The following is a 14730-nucleotide window of genomic DNA, read 5'->3' on the forward strand; positions in this document are numbered from 1 at the left end:
GAAAGTTATTCATTTCTGTTTCTGCTTCAGTTCCTTCATCTGTTAAACGTGGTTAATATGTAGCACTTACCTCATAGAGTTGTTTTGAGGAGTAAATTATATAATACATATAAAGGTGTTTAACAAAGTGCCTGGCACATAATAAACACTCAATAACTATTAGCAGTTATACTATTATTATTTGTTTTTTAAAGCAGATTTCTTTTCTTTCATGTTTCACTTTTCATAGAATAAACGAGTATAAAATGCAAAGCACATGTTTGTAAAAGTAACATGATGTTGACCCAAATAGGAATCTTTCATCCTTATGGAATCTGACTTATGTGAAAATCTCTCAGATGAAAGTGTGAAGCACTATTCCCCTGCTCCAGGCAGTGGATGTGCATTCTTAGATGGCCAGGGCCAGGTGTGTGTGCAATGAAGTGTGCAGTGAAGTGGGAGGAGGTACAGTGATCTTAGCTGAGACAGACAAGTCAGCATGTGAAGGGCCTCTTTTGTCATGCAAAGGAGTTTGGAATTCTGGCAAACGGCATTGGTATGAGGAGATGAAAGAATTGCAAAGAGTACTCTGGCAATATTGTGAAAGATGAATTTGAAGATAGATTTTGAGTTGATACAGAAAAAGAGTCAATTACAAAAATGCTATTGATATTCAAATAATGGATCATTGATTGTCATAAGATGCCCCAAATCTAAGAGTTTTTCTTGACATCTTAACAGGAAAAGTTGAGGAAGCTCTGATGGGGGTGGGGACTGGGTCAGGCTGGAGAAGTTTGGTGGATACTCTTGGTCAGTCAGGAAGAGGCAGAGAATTAGAAGCAAGACCAGGTTTGAGTGAGATTCAATTTCTAGAGTAGATGAGAATCCAGGAGATCAATGTATGAGGACAGCGTAAGTGATGCCCAGGAACTATAATTCACCATTCAGGTTACCCATCTCAGAGGAGTGGAACTGTGGACATGTTGAGGACCAGGGAGTGCCAGCTGGTAGGAATCTGGGCTAGCAGTCATCTGACCTCGAGCAAATCCAACCATGCATGACTATGACCCTGTCACCAAAATGTCGGGATTGAAGAAAGAGTTTGATGAGTAGAGTGACTCCATGGGGTATAGAGCAGCTGGTGGTAACCCAGTCACTTAAAGACTTGGTTGGGAAGGAGATATCAGATTATCCTACAGGAGAACAAATCATAAATGGAGTTTTAGGATTTTGTGGTACTAGAGTTGGAGCAGGATTGATATCAAGGCTGCCTCAGCAATGGCAAGGACTGAATAATCCCAGAGTCTGTCCATATTCTTCTTAAACAGGCCATATGTTTTTCTCAGAGTGAGGAGATTTGAGAGTGGTTATTAAATGTCCTGAGTGGTAGAGTCCTTGGACCCAGACAGACCATTAAGTCCCATATCTCTGGAAAAGACAACATTCCTGAAGAATTCCTCCCCACTTGGAGTGTCCCAAATTCCTTTCTTGAAAGGTTCCTGTGCAGCTCTCATTTTCAGTTCCTTTTGTCCAGGCACTTAATGGTGTAAGAAAATCACGTCAAGGGAAGAAGCCCTGGTTTTCTTTGTAGAAAATGTCTTCTGCTGCAATATTTGTGTTCTAGATTTGGATGGCATTCCTTGCCAGATTTTTTGTTGCCAGAGCAGTTATTGATGCCAGACACAGCTGTGTCTATAGCAGGGAGATATTCCTATGCCAGTGATCCTACCTCCTGGCAGCATGAGCCTTTTGGCAGAATTCTAGAAAATGACCTATAGTAAGAGAGAAGTGTGTACAACATGGATGTATGGGCTCTTCTGAGTTGGTCTTTCTGTTCCCATTTAATTGTTAGGACATAAGAACTTTAGTCAGATTCTGAGTGAGGAAACAAAATCTTTTAGGAACAAGTAGAGATCAATTTATTTTTATGAATAAAATTTTTACTTTTAGAGAATAATTTTTCTGAACACTCCTTAACTTAAAGGATATTCTGTAAATCACCCTTTCTGATACTGATCAATGACACTCAGAGATATCAATAGCTTTCCACTCTATGATGACACTGCTAGGAGATGTAGAGTTGGGAATCCTCGGCCAACCTATCTGATGGCTGGATGTGTGGGAAGAGGATTTAGAAAGGATTTTCTGTGTTCCTCTTTGGTTGCATGTAACATCAGTATTTCTTAATTTTGTGTTTTTATTGTTTTCTTATTTACATTAAGTTTGCCTGTCCTGATTTCACCTGCCTTGGATTAAAAACGTCTAGAATATCAGTCTGTCTGATTTTTAATCTTTGATACTGTGCTTTTTAGATATCAGATATCAACTTTATGCTCAAGGCCTGTAAATCAGTACTTCCCATCCTTACTCTTCTCTCCTTAGCTCCTAAGATGTAGATTAATGAATTAATACAATTATTGTCATAGTCTATTTAGTTCTTTCACCTTTCGCAGAATTTTCCCTCCATACACAATTCATCGTGCACATTAGGGTTGTTGGCCACCCATCATCTATTCCCCTTCATCTTTCTCAGTTGAATCGAGATATTGGCAGAGTTTCCACCCTTCCTCCATGCAGCAGTGAGAAACTAACGCCCTACAGGGGTGGCCCCTGATTAGTCTTAGCCATTGAAATTTCTGTTAGTTGGAGGACAGAATATCCTAATTCATACAGTCACCATTTATTTCCTGTTACTGTTTTGATTTTGCTGCTCCAGCCACAAAATTTGAGTCCTATCGTCCTTGACTAACTACATCTTCCTAACCAGATTTACTTCTGTCGTTCATTATGTCTCCTCCACACAAAATGACTAAGTTACTTTACCATTCTTTCATTGTTATAATTTTCTCTACAGTGGATTCACCTCTTTGCAAAACTTAGGTTCTGAAGCCAATTTATAAGGCAATAATTTCTTATAATTACTCCTGAGTATTCTTCCTTATTTGATCACTAGATGGAGTTGGTTTGTTTTTTGGCCTCGAAAGGGAATGTTCTTTATTATTTCAATTTATTTTCTTTCTTTGATTTTTCTCATTTTTTTAGTGCTTTGGTTGAATTGGTATAGTTTAATTTCTGTAAGTTAAATATTTGTATGATAAAACTTTGTTAATCTTGAAATGACGCTCTGCCTCTCCTATTTGCAAATTTGTATCCCATTTTCAGCACATGGAACTAAGTTCACCTTGTGTGTTGGAGGTTCCCAACACTGCACCAACACTTGATTTTTTAGAAGAACTCACAGGACTCAGCCCATTGTTGTACTCGTGGCTAAGGTTTATTATAGTACATAGTAGGTGTGTGCAGCCCTATCATAAGGGAAAAGGCACAGGCAGAGTCTGGAGGAAACTGTGTGCAGTTTTCCGTATGTTCTCTCCCTCCCGTGAAGGATCACACAGAGCAAATATATATATACATATATATATATATATATATATATATATATGTGTGTGTGTATGCGTGTGTGTGTGTGTGTATATATATATATATTTTTTATACAGAGTCTTGCTCTGTCACCCAGGCTGGATTGTAATAGCCCAATCTCGGCTCACTGCAGCCTCCAACTCCTGGGTTCCAGCAATTCTCGTGCCTCAGCCTCCCAAGTAGCCGGTTTATAGGCACGTGCTACCATGCCCAGCTAATTTTTGTATTTTTAGTAGAGACGGGGTTTTGGCATGTTGTACAGGCTGGTCTCGAACTCCTGGGCTCAAGCGATTCACCCTCCTTGGCCTTTCAAAGTGCGGAGATTACAGGCGTGAGCTACTGCACTTGGCCAGAGCATACTCTTTGCTCACAAATAAAAATGCAGGCATACATGTGTGATGTTTCTGTACAAGGAAGCCCATTAAACATTCAATGCCCAAGATTTTTATTAGAAACTCATAGGCGCCTTCTCCCTAGGATATACCAAAATTCCAGACTTCCAGAAGGAAGACAGGTGTTCAACATAACCCATATTGTTTACACAAGTAGTCGAGGCACAGTAAAACACCCTGATATGTTAACTATTGACAGGGAACACTCTGAGAGCCAAGTTCTCCCATGCCCACCAAAGGCCAAACTTGCAGGCAGGACTTTTTGGCAGTCTCAGGCCTGCTAGGTTTATTCTAGAGACATACCTCTCTATTGGAAGCATTTCATAATGCACTCTTCTCTGCTCTAACTCTTGCTTTTCATCTTGGTCCGTCCTCAGGACTTGACACTGTATGTTACTTTACACCCATCTGTACCAATTCATTTTGGAAATGAATGCAGTTCATATGTATGTCCTTTATAGTGATCAGTACATTGCTTTGTGTGCTTTTTAAATATTGTGTTTTCTGCTTCCTCATACCGAAGGTATAAATTGAGTAAAGGAACTGTGTTCAAAAATTTTATCTGTGGCTTTTCATAGCACATTTGAAAATAACCAATAAAGAAATGTATAGTAAATGTTGTTCAGTAAATGTTTACTGACAAAGGATGTTACTTTTAGAATTTTTCAGCACAGAACTATGATTCCTGGATGATTATGAGGATTACCTCAGTAACTAGGAAGTATTTGGTTGCCTTAGGTGCATTTTTATGCTAAGATCATTGATTGGTTTCTCTGTCAAGTTATGTACATTTTGAGGAGAATACTGTTAGATTTAAATGGGTTGGGTGGATTCAATTTTAATAGCTTTAGAAAACTATGCAGTTAGGAGAGGAATTTGGATTAGGAGATCAAGATCAAAGGAAAAGTAGATTAAAAAATTTTTTTTCTCCCTGTGGATTACACGATGTTCTTTTGTTATTTAGTGTTTCTATAGCTTTTGCACAGAAGTTTTCAGATAGAAAGCATCCTCTCCTTTTTGTTTCTTTTTTCTTTTTTTTTTTTTTTTTTTGAGACGGAGTCTTGCTCCGTCGCCTAGCTGTAGTGCAGTGGCGCGATCTTGGTTCACTGCAACTTTCACCTCCCGGGTTCAAGTGATTCTCCTGCCTCAGCCTCCTGAGTAGCTGGGACTACAGGCGTGCTCCACCATGCCTGGCCAAATTTTGTAGTTTTAGTAGAGACGGGGTTTCGCTATGTTGGCCAGGCTGGTCTCAAATTCCTGACCTCAAGTGATCTGCCTGCCTTGGCCTCCCAAAGTGCTGGGATTACAGGTATGGGCTACCATGCCCAGCCCAAAGCATCTTTTTCTAAAAACAGCATCAGGACTGTGATCTCCGGATCTTGGAAATTGCCATTGCTTTATATGTGGCCACCAACTCTTTAAAATAATTTCATGTTTTATGATTAGAATTTTGCTACCAAAAATTGCTTATTAATATTTAATACCTTTTGTAAACTCTTTTAATATGCTATAGGGAAAATTCTCCAAAAGCTAACTACAGGCTGGTCATGATAGCTCATGCCTATAATCCCAGCACTTTGGAAGGCTGAGGCTGGCAAATCACTTGAGGTCAGGAGTTCAAGACCATTCTGGCCAAAATGGCAAAACCCCATCTTTACCGAAAATACAAAAATTAGCCCGGTGAAGTGGTACACATCTGTAATCCCAGCTACTCGGGAGGCTGAGGCTGGAAAATTGCTTGAATCCAGGAGGCACAGGTTGCACTGAGCTGAGATTGCACCTCTGCACTCCAGCCTGGGCCACAGAGCGAGAGTCCATGTTAACAACAACAACAAAAAGATAACTGATGACTATAAGGCTAGAAGTCTATGCAGGTCTGAAATCTATATTAAAAATTGGGCAACACTAAGGCTTCATAAAACTTTAACAGGATTTAAAGTCTTATAAATGATTGCTGAGGGATCTGGTGGATGCTGCCAAACTGTCAGAAGACATGCTGGCCTTATTATTATGGTTTTCTAATACCTTGGTGAAATAACACTTTTTGCTTATGGAAGTCACTTGCTTAACAATATTGACAAAATAAAAAGTAAACAAATAAGCCACTAAGTAGCTAAGAGAAATGCTGTAACGTTCGTGCATAAAAACCAGCATGTTTTACAGAAAACCCCTAAAACAATGGGTACAATAAGCTAATGTCAGTTAAACTCAACTTTATTCTTTTTTTTTTTTCCAAGAAGGGAGAAAGTGGTCACTGTTGTATTCTTCATGTGATAAAAAAGCTTATTTGTCCAAAAATGCCATTGAAATCTGAGTAGCTGAACAGGTTCATAGAACTATAGAAAAAGACAGTCTCTATGCTGTTAAGGCGCTTTCATAAATTTGCTGTGGAAAAGATGATGTGGTTTTTACTATGTCTTTCATTTTATGTCAGGTATTTATTTTTTTAAAAAAATTAGCCCAATTTAAAAAGTACTTTGAAAGGCAAAGACATGGAGTGATTTAAAATATTTTACATTAAGTCTCTTATAAAATATTTTTGAAAATTTAAAGGAAATAAAGGCAATGAGAGTTAAAGAAAAGACACATTGCATGAGCTTTTAGTTAATAAAATATTTATTGAGACCGTATCAAATAACAAGCTTCCTTCTCTGAGTGGTCAGTTGTCCAGATATAGGATTTGCTTAGCTACAGAAACCTGAGCAAGTTCTTCAGTTATACTTGTCTTTGTGTCTTTGACAGTATCATGAGATCTTTCTTAATATAGATTGTTTATAAAGGCAATCTCAGCTAAATGTCAAGTGTGGCAACCAAAAATTGCTTTTGTGATTTTTAAGCTGCTTCAATAGAAAGAGTGCCCAGGTCAGAGGTCATAATCGTCCTTTCCAGGCTGTATTCTTTCCCGTGTTAGGAGGGTTTTGACAAGTTTGTGTGCACCCGTGAGGATAACCCAGACAGTGATGGAACTGAAAATCATGTCTGGTAAGGAAGGATTTATTTGTTTTGTGGAAGAGAAACCTAGAGAGGGAGGGATTCTTGCCTTCAGAAATTTGAAGGGCTATAGATGGAAGAGAAATTAAAACTCCTTGAGAGGGCAGAGCTGCAGTTACTGGCAGTGGGTCACAGAGCAAGGTGTTTCAGTTTGGCATAAGAAAGTGTGTCAGTACAGCTAAAATGACATCTGGGTTTGCTACTACCTTATAATATTCAATTAGAGGCTATTTGAATATGTATTTGGATTTGAATAGTAGTGTTAAGATATCCTTAACACTATCTTTGTTCATTGAAAGCACTGTGTTTGTTCCTTGAAAAAGCTGACATGGCTGGGTGTGGTCACTCATGCCTGTAATCCCAGCACTTTGGGAGGTCAAGGCAGGAGGATTGTTTGAGCCCAAGAATTCGAGACCAGCCTGGGCAATATAGGGAAACCCTGTCTTTATAAAAAATAAAATAAAATATTAGCCAGGCAAGGTGACATGCACCTGTAGTCCCAGTCCCAGCTATTTGGGAGGTTAACATGGGAGAATCATTTTTTGAGCCCAGGAAGTTGAGGCTGCAGTGAGCCATGATGGTGCCGTGCCACTGCCCTCTAGCCTGGGCAACAGAGATGTTGTTTCTAAAACAAAGAAAAAAAGTTGACATGGTATATATGTTCCCAGCTGTGCCATTGAAAGCAGAATGTTTATATTTAAGGTGTCTGTAGCCATTGTGGGCCCAGTTTCCTCATTTTACTAACACCTTATGATTGCAAAATACCCACTGGTATAAAGAACCGTCATGCATTTTATTTCATTTGATGCTCTCACAGGTTCTGTGAATTGGCAGGGCAGAAACTGTTATCCCCATTTTAGAGGTCAAGTGATCACGGCTTAGTTCAGTGAGAGGAAACGACTCACCCAAAGTGATGTAGTCAGAGCCTTGGATGACATTTAGGTTTTTGATTCCTAGTTTAGCATCTTTACCACTCCAGAATGATTTCTTCCACTTGAAATTTAAATATTTGTCACAAAATGTGACTTTATTTTTCTCATCAGTACTTTTATATTAACTTTGTATGTATTATATGATGGTTGTTATTTAGTAAAGAAATAGGGATCTGTAAATGCCTGTATTTCCTCTCCATCTGCTTTCCCAGGGCAGAGGAATCCATGGGTTAGCATTACCAGACAGCAATTAGCAGGTGGGAGGCAGAGGGACAGAAGGTAGAAGGGAGTTATAAGTAGATAAGCTGTAATGATGTGTGTGTGTGTGTGTGCGTGTGTGTGTGTGTGCGCGCGCAAGTGCGTTCATAAGCACACACAAGCAAATAGTAATTTTAGAGAGAATCCTTTGAACAATCAGTGGGGGAATAAAACCCATGCCTTTTTCTTGGAAACTATAAATCACTACAGTTTCCTAGCTATGATTGTTGCTGATTTCTGAAAGTGTGTCTCCCTTTGGTTTAAATCTGACAACAATGTGCCGTCAGAATTGATTACTTGAGCACACATGCTTTTTTGTGCTCCCAAAGATATCCTGAAGTCTGGATAATTAAACACTGAAGGCAAGGCATATGGCCTTACTTTAGTTAAAAACAATTGCAGAAAGAATGCCTGTAATTTAAATACAAAAATGTGGTGGCATTTTATACTCTAAAGACATCCATACTCTAAATTTTAGTGCTTAAAACTACTTTCTTTGAAGAGACTTGTTGAAAGACAAAAAGGGAAATATGTTTTATTTAATAAATAATACTGTAACATAACATATTGTAATTTTTCATTATGGATATTATTGCTGTCTTTTTTTGGAACAGACTGTATTTGCTGCCATTAAATTTTGCCATACATTAAATCAAATTTTATCTATCAGTTACATTTTGCCACTTCTGGGGGCCAAATCTGGCTGACTGGCTTTGCTCTTGGAGCCTTGGTGGAATGTATGTAGTTAGTGAAAAATTCCTCAGGCATTTGAAATGATTGAAGGAAAATAATAGAGTAAGCAACATTGTAGACTCTTCTTTGAAAATTAACCATCCAAATAATAATTGAGCTTCTCTGTCTATAGTTGACCCAATTTAACGAATAAAATATTTAAGTTTAGGGAAAGAAGATTTGTATCTCTCTCCCTACTCCCTAGTTCGACTTTCTTCTTTCATTTACACGTTAGGGTTTTCTTTAATCGAGCTGAGATTTTTTGTGGTTTCCTCTGTCTTTTTCTGGGTGGGAACACAAAATCAACTATGACATATTCGATGTTGTGAATTTTTAGTCGGAAAAAAAGTACAGATACACGGTAGCAATGACCAGCACATTATTTCTCTCAGACACTTGAAAAGCGATGGCAGTAGCATTCAATAAAGGCTAGACCCTGCCAAGTTCCCATAAGGGAATAATTTCATTAAATGTGAAGTGGCAAAGTCATAGAGACATGAACAATTATATTGAAGCATAAAAGTTTTCATTTTCACAAGAAGGTATCTTTCCCTTTCCTACTTTATTTTATTTTACTTTGAGAGATGGAGCCTTGCTCTGCCTCCCAGGCTGGAGTGCAGTGGTACAATCTCGGTTCACAGCAACTTCTGCCTCCCGGGTTCAAGTGATTCTCCTGCCTCAGCTTCCCAAGTAGCTGGGACTATAGGCGTGTGACACCACACCAGCTAATTTTTGTATTTTTTAATAGAGATGGGGTTTTACTATATATTGGCCAGGCTGGTCTCAAACTCCTAACCTCAGGTGATCTGCCCGCTTCGGCCTCCCGAAGTGCTGGGATTACAGGTGTGAGCCACCTGCCTGGCAAGTTTCCTACTTTAGCTCACCTTTTTGTGTAACTACTGTAGGAAGCCTGTGCAAATCAAACAGGTTTTCGCACTGAAGTGGTTTTTACTACACGATGAGACTGTTGACTTCATCATTGGCCCCAGGTATGCAGAAGATGATCCTAAGTCGGATAGTAACCAAATACACTTCATTTCCAAGAAAATTCAAATAAAAGAAGATGGTATTTGGAAGACTAAGTTTTGACAGTAACATAATACACTTTGGCAGCAAAAATTAGTGAGATGCTGAAACATGGTACTAGGAGGAATTTTCAGTCTTTTTTATTCCTTAGTTTAAAAAATGTTCAATTTATTACCTCAGGGTTCAGTATCAAATGAAAATAGATAAATGGAGACTTTAATAATAGCCAGCTGTCTGGAATTGTTTTGATTTGGTGTCTCTGGGAAGAGGAAAGATGGATTAGATTACTTTTGGATGTCTCTTTCAGATGATATGTCAGCAAGGCGAATGCTGTGGTTAGGGTAGTGAGATAAAAGGCGTGTGCACAGGTAATCTACCAGCTTTCGTGGAGTGTTGAAGACTAGACTGGTGCAATGAGGAAATGGCCAGCCACTTGAAAGCTGGAGAAAACAGGTAGGCCCCAGAGAGCAAAGACTCTCTAAGAACTTAAAAGTTGTTTGGGTAAGCATATTTGGAATAAAATGGGCAGTGATTCTGTTAATGAACAAAGAAAGTTATTTCAACTATGAATATGTAGGTAATGTAGTATATTGCTGGTTGTGATAGTGTTGTTCTGAGAATAAAGGTAAATCAGCACATAAATTTATGTGTATTAAAAGTGATACATTTCAGAATAATTTTAGTATAAAATCAAATTATGTATTTCCCTTAAGATGGAATATTGTGTGAGAAAGTGATAGCCAGGAAGTGCATATGTCTAATGGACTGAAAAGGAAAATAAGTTGCTAATACTGAATAGTTGAACATAGTTGGGGCCAAAGGGCCTGGGAAAAAGCTGAAATACACAAAGAACAAACAATGCCCCTGGTAAAAACTCAAATGTTCTTACTATAGTAAGTCACAGAGAAATATTTCTTCTGTTTCATATCTTTGAAGAAGGAATTCCAAATGTTAAACACATCTGATATATATTGTGCTTACTACTGAGTGACAAATGTATGATTAAGAAGGGCCATAAACTGATTTCTCTAAGTAGTGCTGTCCTCTCAAACTGAGATATGCCCTGGGCAAACCCATTTGTGTTTCACTACATAAAGTTAGTCAGCTTGTGTGGATTTCGGTAACAGCTATAGATTTTCAATTTCAATTCTACTGAGAAAATTTTTCTTTCAAGTATCAGGTGGCATTGCCACCTGCTGTGCTTAATTTAGCTTTTTGTCAATATAAACAGTTTTGGTGCTATTGCTGTAAGGGTACCTGAAAGGAAGGACTTTATATCCAAATATTTTAAATTATTTGCTTACTCTGCCAAAAAAAATGTGAACTGACATGCCCATTGAGGCAGAGGTGTAGAGTGTACATTCTCTTTACCATATCAGTGTTGCTGGACATTTTTGGAATTTCCCAGTGGGCAATGAGTGTTCTGAGTCGAAGTATAAGTAGGGAGGCAGAACAATTTTCAGGCACCTCCTAAAGCAGATCTTTTCAGTGAGAGTTTGTTATTTAGTGAGAAGTGTTACAAATTCCCATACCTTTACATATAAGCATCTTAAGTATGTAAATATGAGTTATTTATGGTCCTAAATTGCTCTTTTAGAAATTACAATATGAAAAATTAAATTCGTGCTTCCCAGTGATGGTCTGGCATTAATTATTGAGGATCCTTGGGCACTTAAGAAAACAGTTGTTGTTTGAGAAACATGGCAGTATGTCAGATATTAGAAACAGGCAAACTATTATTTCCTGGGTATTATATATTAAATCTTTAAATATCAGTTTTTGCGGTGCATGTAACGGATGTGTCTTTAAAATGCTTTTTGGGTAAAAATAACTGTACCTGCTCAAAGTAACTGTCTAGATGGCTTCGTGGTCTGTTGGTCCCCACATGATCTGGTGTCTGCCAATCTGTTAGATCTCAATGCCCACCACTTTCTCGGTTGCTCCTTCCAGCCTCATAACCTTCTTACTGTTCTTTGAATGCACCTAATTCATTTCCAAACCCAAGACCTTTCTCCTTGCCTTTCACTTGCTGTACCCTCTGCTTGGGAACAGTCTTCCCCTAGCCCTCTACTGGCCTGTTCCCTCCCTTCGGAACTCTTAAGGTCCTCTCATCAAAGGGCTTTCCCTGATGGTCTCATCAAATAGAGCTCTTCTCTTAGTACTCTATTTTCTCCTGCTCTGTTTTAGTTGTCATCATAGTGCTCATCTTTACAAGAAATTATATTCTACATTTGTTTACTTTTAAGTGCCATGTGGTCTGGGGCTTTGTCTTGTTCACTGAAAGATTCTTGATGCCTTCAGCCATTAAGGACCCAATAATTATTTGTTGAATGAACAAATGATTGTTCAGATGTATCATGAAAATACATACCTTATTGGACTGGTTGTCTTTTATTTTATAAAATAAAATTTTGGAAATCTAGAATTCTTATCAAGTCTGCCAAGGTGAATTTGTAACCTGTGTGTTTGTGTTACTTGGTGTTGGAGATAAGCAGTGCTAATGACTCACTCCTCTCCCTTCTTTTCTGGATTCTAATAGAATAGAAACATGAAATGAGAGTTGAATGGTGATTGGTATATAAGTTTTATAAACTGGGCAAGTCCCTAGCAACTGATAATGCAGGGGTTTTGGAGAAGCTAGATTTCAAGTAACTTGGATTCAAGAATGTCCAATGGGCTACTTGCTTTTGGAGTTACTCCCCTCCTCTCTCCAGTTGAATGTAGAGTAGGCCTGAGCAGCGAGAGCGTATGGTCTGAGACAAAAATCAGAGAGCCCACCGTCCTTCTCAGCAATCCATGAGTGGGCCATGAAAGGATAAAATGGGACTGTTTCATTCATTCACTAGTAAAGAGCATAACATTTTGTCTCATTGGGTGTCAGATTCCCACTGGCTAGATGAGCAGGTTCTGCTTTTATGGAGAGGATTCAGTAAGCAGGTCCAGAGAGGAATTGAAACTGTTGCTCCAATTCTACCCCTCTCAGGGGTAATTTCAGGGAAATAAGCAGCATGACCCTTCTCTTTGGAGAAAAGGGGAAGGTTGCAATAATGATTATTCTCTGAACAATTGTGATTGCAATACATATACTGGAATATACCTACAAACCGAAATAATTTTGACCAGAAAACAGCTATCAACACAGGATGTTTCTGAGAGTTCATTGCAATTGTGAGTCATCTTAGACATCTGCCAAATGAAATAGCAGGCTCTATTTGTACATGTGTTTAAGAGAAGAATGCATGTTATTCCAACCTCTATTTATCACCTATCAATAAAAATGGTATATACTTATGAAAAAATGTCATGTCCTGACCTTGATGTGTTTAAAGGCTAACATTCTGACTTCCATTGTAAACTCAGGAGCCTTTAATGTTTCAGGTTCGTGGAAGTAAGGGAGAAGTTTTGTACATTTTGGATGCTACCAACCCACGGCACTCCAACTGGCTTCGCTTCGTTCATGAGGCACCATCTCAGGAGCAGAAGAACTTGGCTGCCATTCAAGTGAGCTTATTTGCTTCTTATTTGTACTATGCACTGTGAGGGGGGATGAATTAATATATAACTGTACTCCCTGTTTTAAATTTATTTCCCAATGACCTGCTTCAAACAACAGTAACTAACTCATAAAAGCAGAGAAATCTCATCTAGTCAGCATACGTAGGAAAGGGCAAGCCTAGCCGTAAACTAACACCAGGGCACTTACTTTATGAGAATTCCTGAGGGAATGAATTACACAGTCTGATATTGTCCTTGGCAGATATCGCTTTCAGGTACTTTTATTTCATTCAGTGAATATTTATTGATATTTTAATGTGTTTGATAGTTTATTTTGTTCATAGTACTATACCCTCTGTTAGTGTTTGGGAAAGGCTTTATGGAGAAGGTTTACTTGGGGATATTCCCTGTGACTAGGCTTTGAGCTTGTTGGAAGTGGTGTGTTAGTCAGGGTTTCCCAGAGAAACAGGTGCAGTGGCTCACGTCTGTGATGTCAGTATTTTGAGAGGCTAAGGTGGTAGGATCACTTGAGCCCAGGAGGTCAAGGCTGCAGTGAGCCAGGAAGATGCTGTTCCACTCCAACCTGGGCAACAGAGCAAGATTATGGCTCCAAAACAAAAAAGAAGAATATATCCTTATATATCCTTTTTTAAATATAAAAAATATATAAAAATATATATATGGTGGTGTGTATGTATTTGTATATGTGTGTATATATGTATATGTTTATATATGCATGTATATATATGTATACATAAAATAGGGGATTACCTCATAATGATTATAGGAGCTGGTAAGTTTAAAATCTACATTACTGATGTTCCAGTTTTAGTCTAATGGCCAGAAGCTGCTGTAGAACCAGGAAGAGCTGATATCCCACTTGGAAACCCATCAGGCAAGAAAAGCTAGTGTTCCAGGTTGCAGGCTGTTAGGAGAATTCTCCCTTACTCTGGGGTACGTCAGCCTTTTGTTCAATTCAGGACTCAGCATGATTGCATGAGGCCCACCCACATTATGGAGGGCAGTATACTTTATTCAAGTCTACTGATTTAAATGTTAATCTTTTCCAAAAACACCCTTACAGAAACACCCAGAATATTGTTTGACCAACTATCTGGGACCCTGTAGCCTAGTCAAGTTAACATATAAAATTAACCATCACTAGTGGGAACCATGTTTTATTGAATTCCATTTCCCTGTATCCTAGCATACTGCTGGACAAAACATTAGGTTTTGATACAAACTATGAGTTGAACTTAGGTGATCCCTCAGTGGAAAATAAGGCAAGAAGAGAAAATGATACAGTTTTTAGAGGAGCCCTATAGTTAAAACACATTGATCAGATGACCAAAAGAATAAGGAAACATTAAATTCTGGCAGATAATTGACTGATTACATGTGAAAGCTCATCTTCCTGGATCCTAAACTTCAGAAGAGGAAGTAAAGCTATGGTTGGCAAAAGTAAGAGGGGAAGGGAAAAGAATAAGACATGAACAGTATTTGAG

The 14730-nt window shown here is 38.5% G+C and overlaps 1 protein-coding gene across 5 annotated transcripts in view; it reads left to right on the plus strand.

Annotated features, from left to right (window-relative positions):
• The window catches only part of PRDM5 (PR/SET domain 5), a 224831-nt gene that overhangs the window by 49609 nt on the left and 160492 nt on the right, over positions 1 to 14730 (plus strand). For all 5 annotated transcript variants that reach the window (XR_008657098.2, XM_055274694.2, XM_055274695.2 and 2 more), the window contains exon 3: positions 13109 to 13231. Coding sequence is in view for 4 of the 5 variants with exons in the window: in XM_055274694.2 (XP_055130669.1) it covers positions 13109 to 13231 (123 nt within the window). In the remaining variant the exon portion in view is untranslated. The remainder of the gene's footprint in view (positions 1 to 13108; positions 13232 to 14730) is intronic.

Source organism: Symphalangus syndactylus, chromosome 4 (genome assembly GCF_028878055.3).
Source record: "Symphalangus syndactylus isolate Jambi chromosome 4, NHGRI_mSymSyn1-v2.1_pri, whole genome shotgun sequence".
Lineage (NCBI taxonomy): Eukaryota > Metazoa > Chordata > Mammalia > Primates > Hylobatidae > Symphalangus > Symphalangus syndactylus.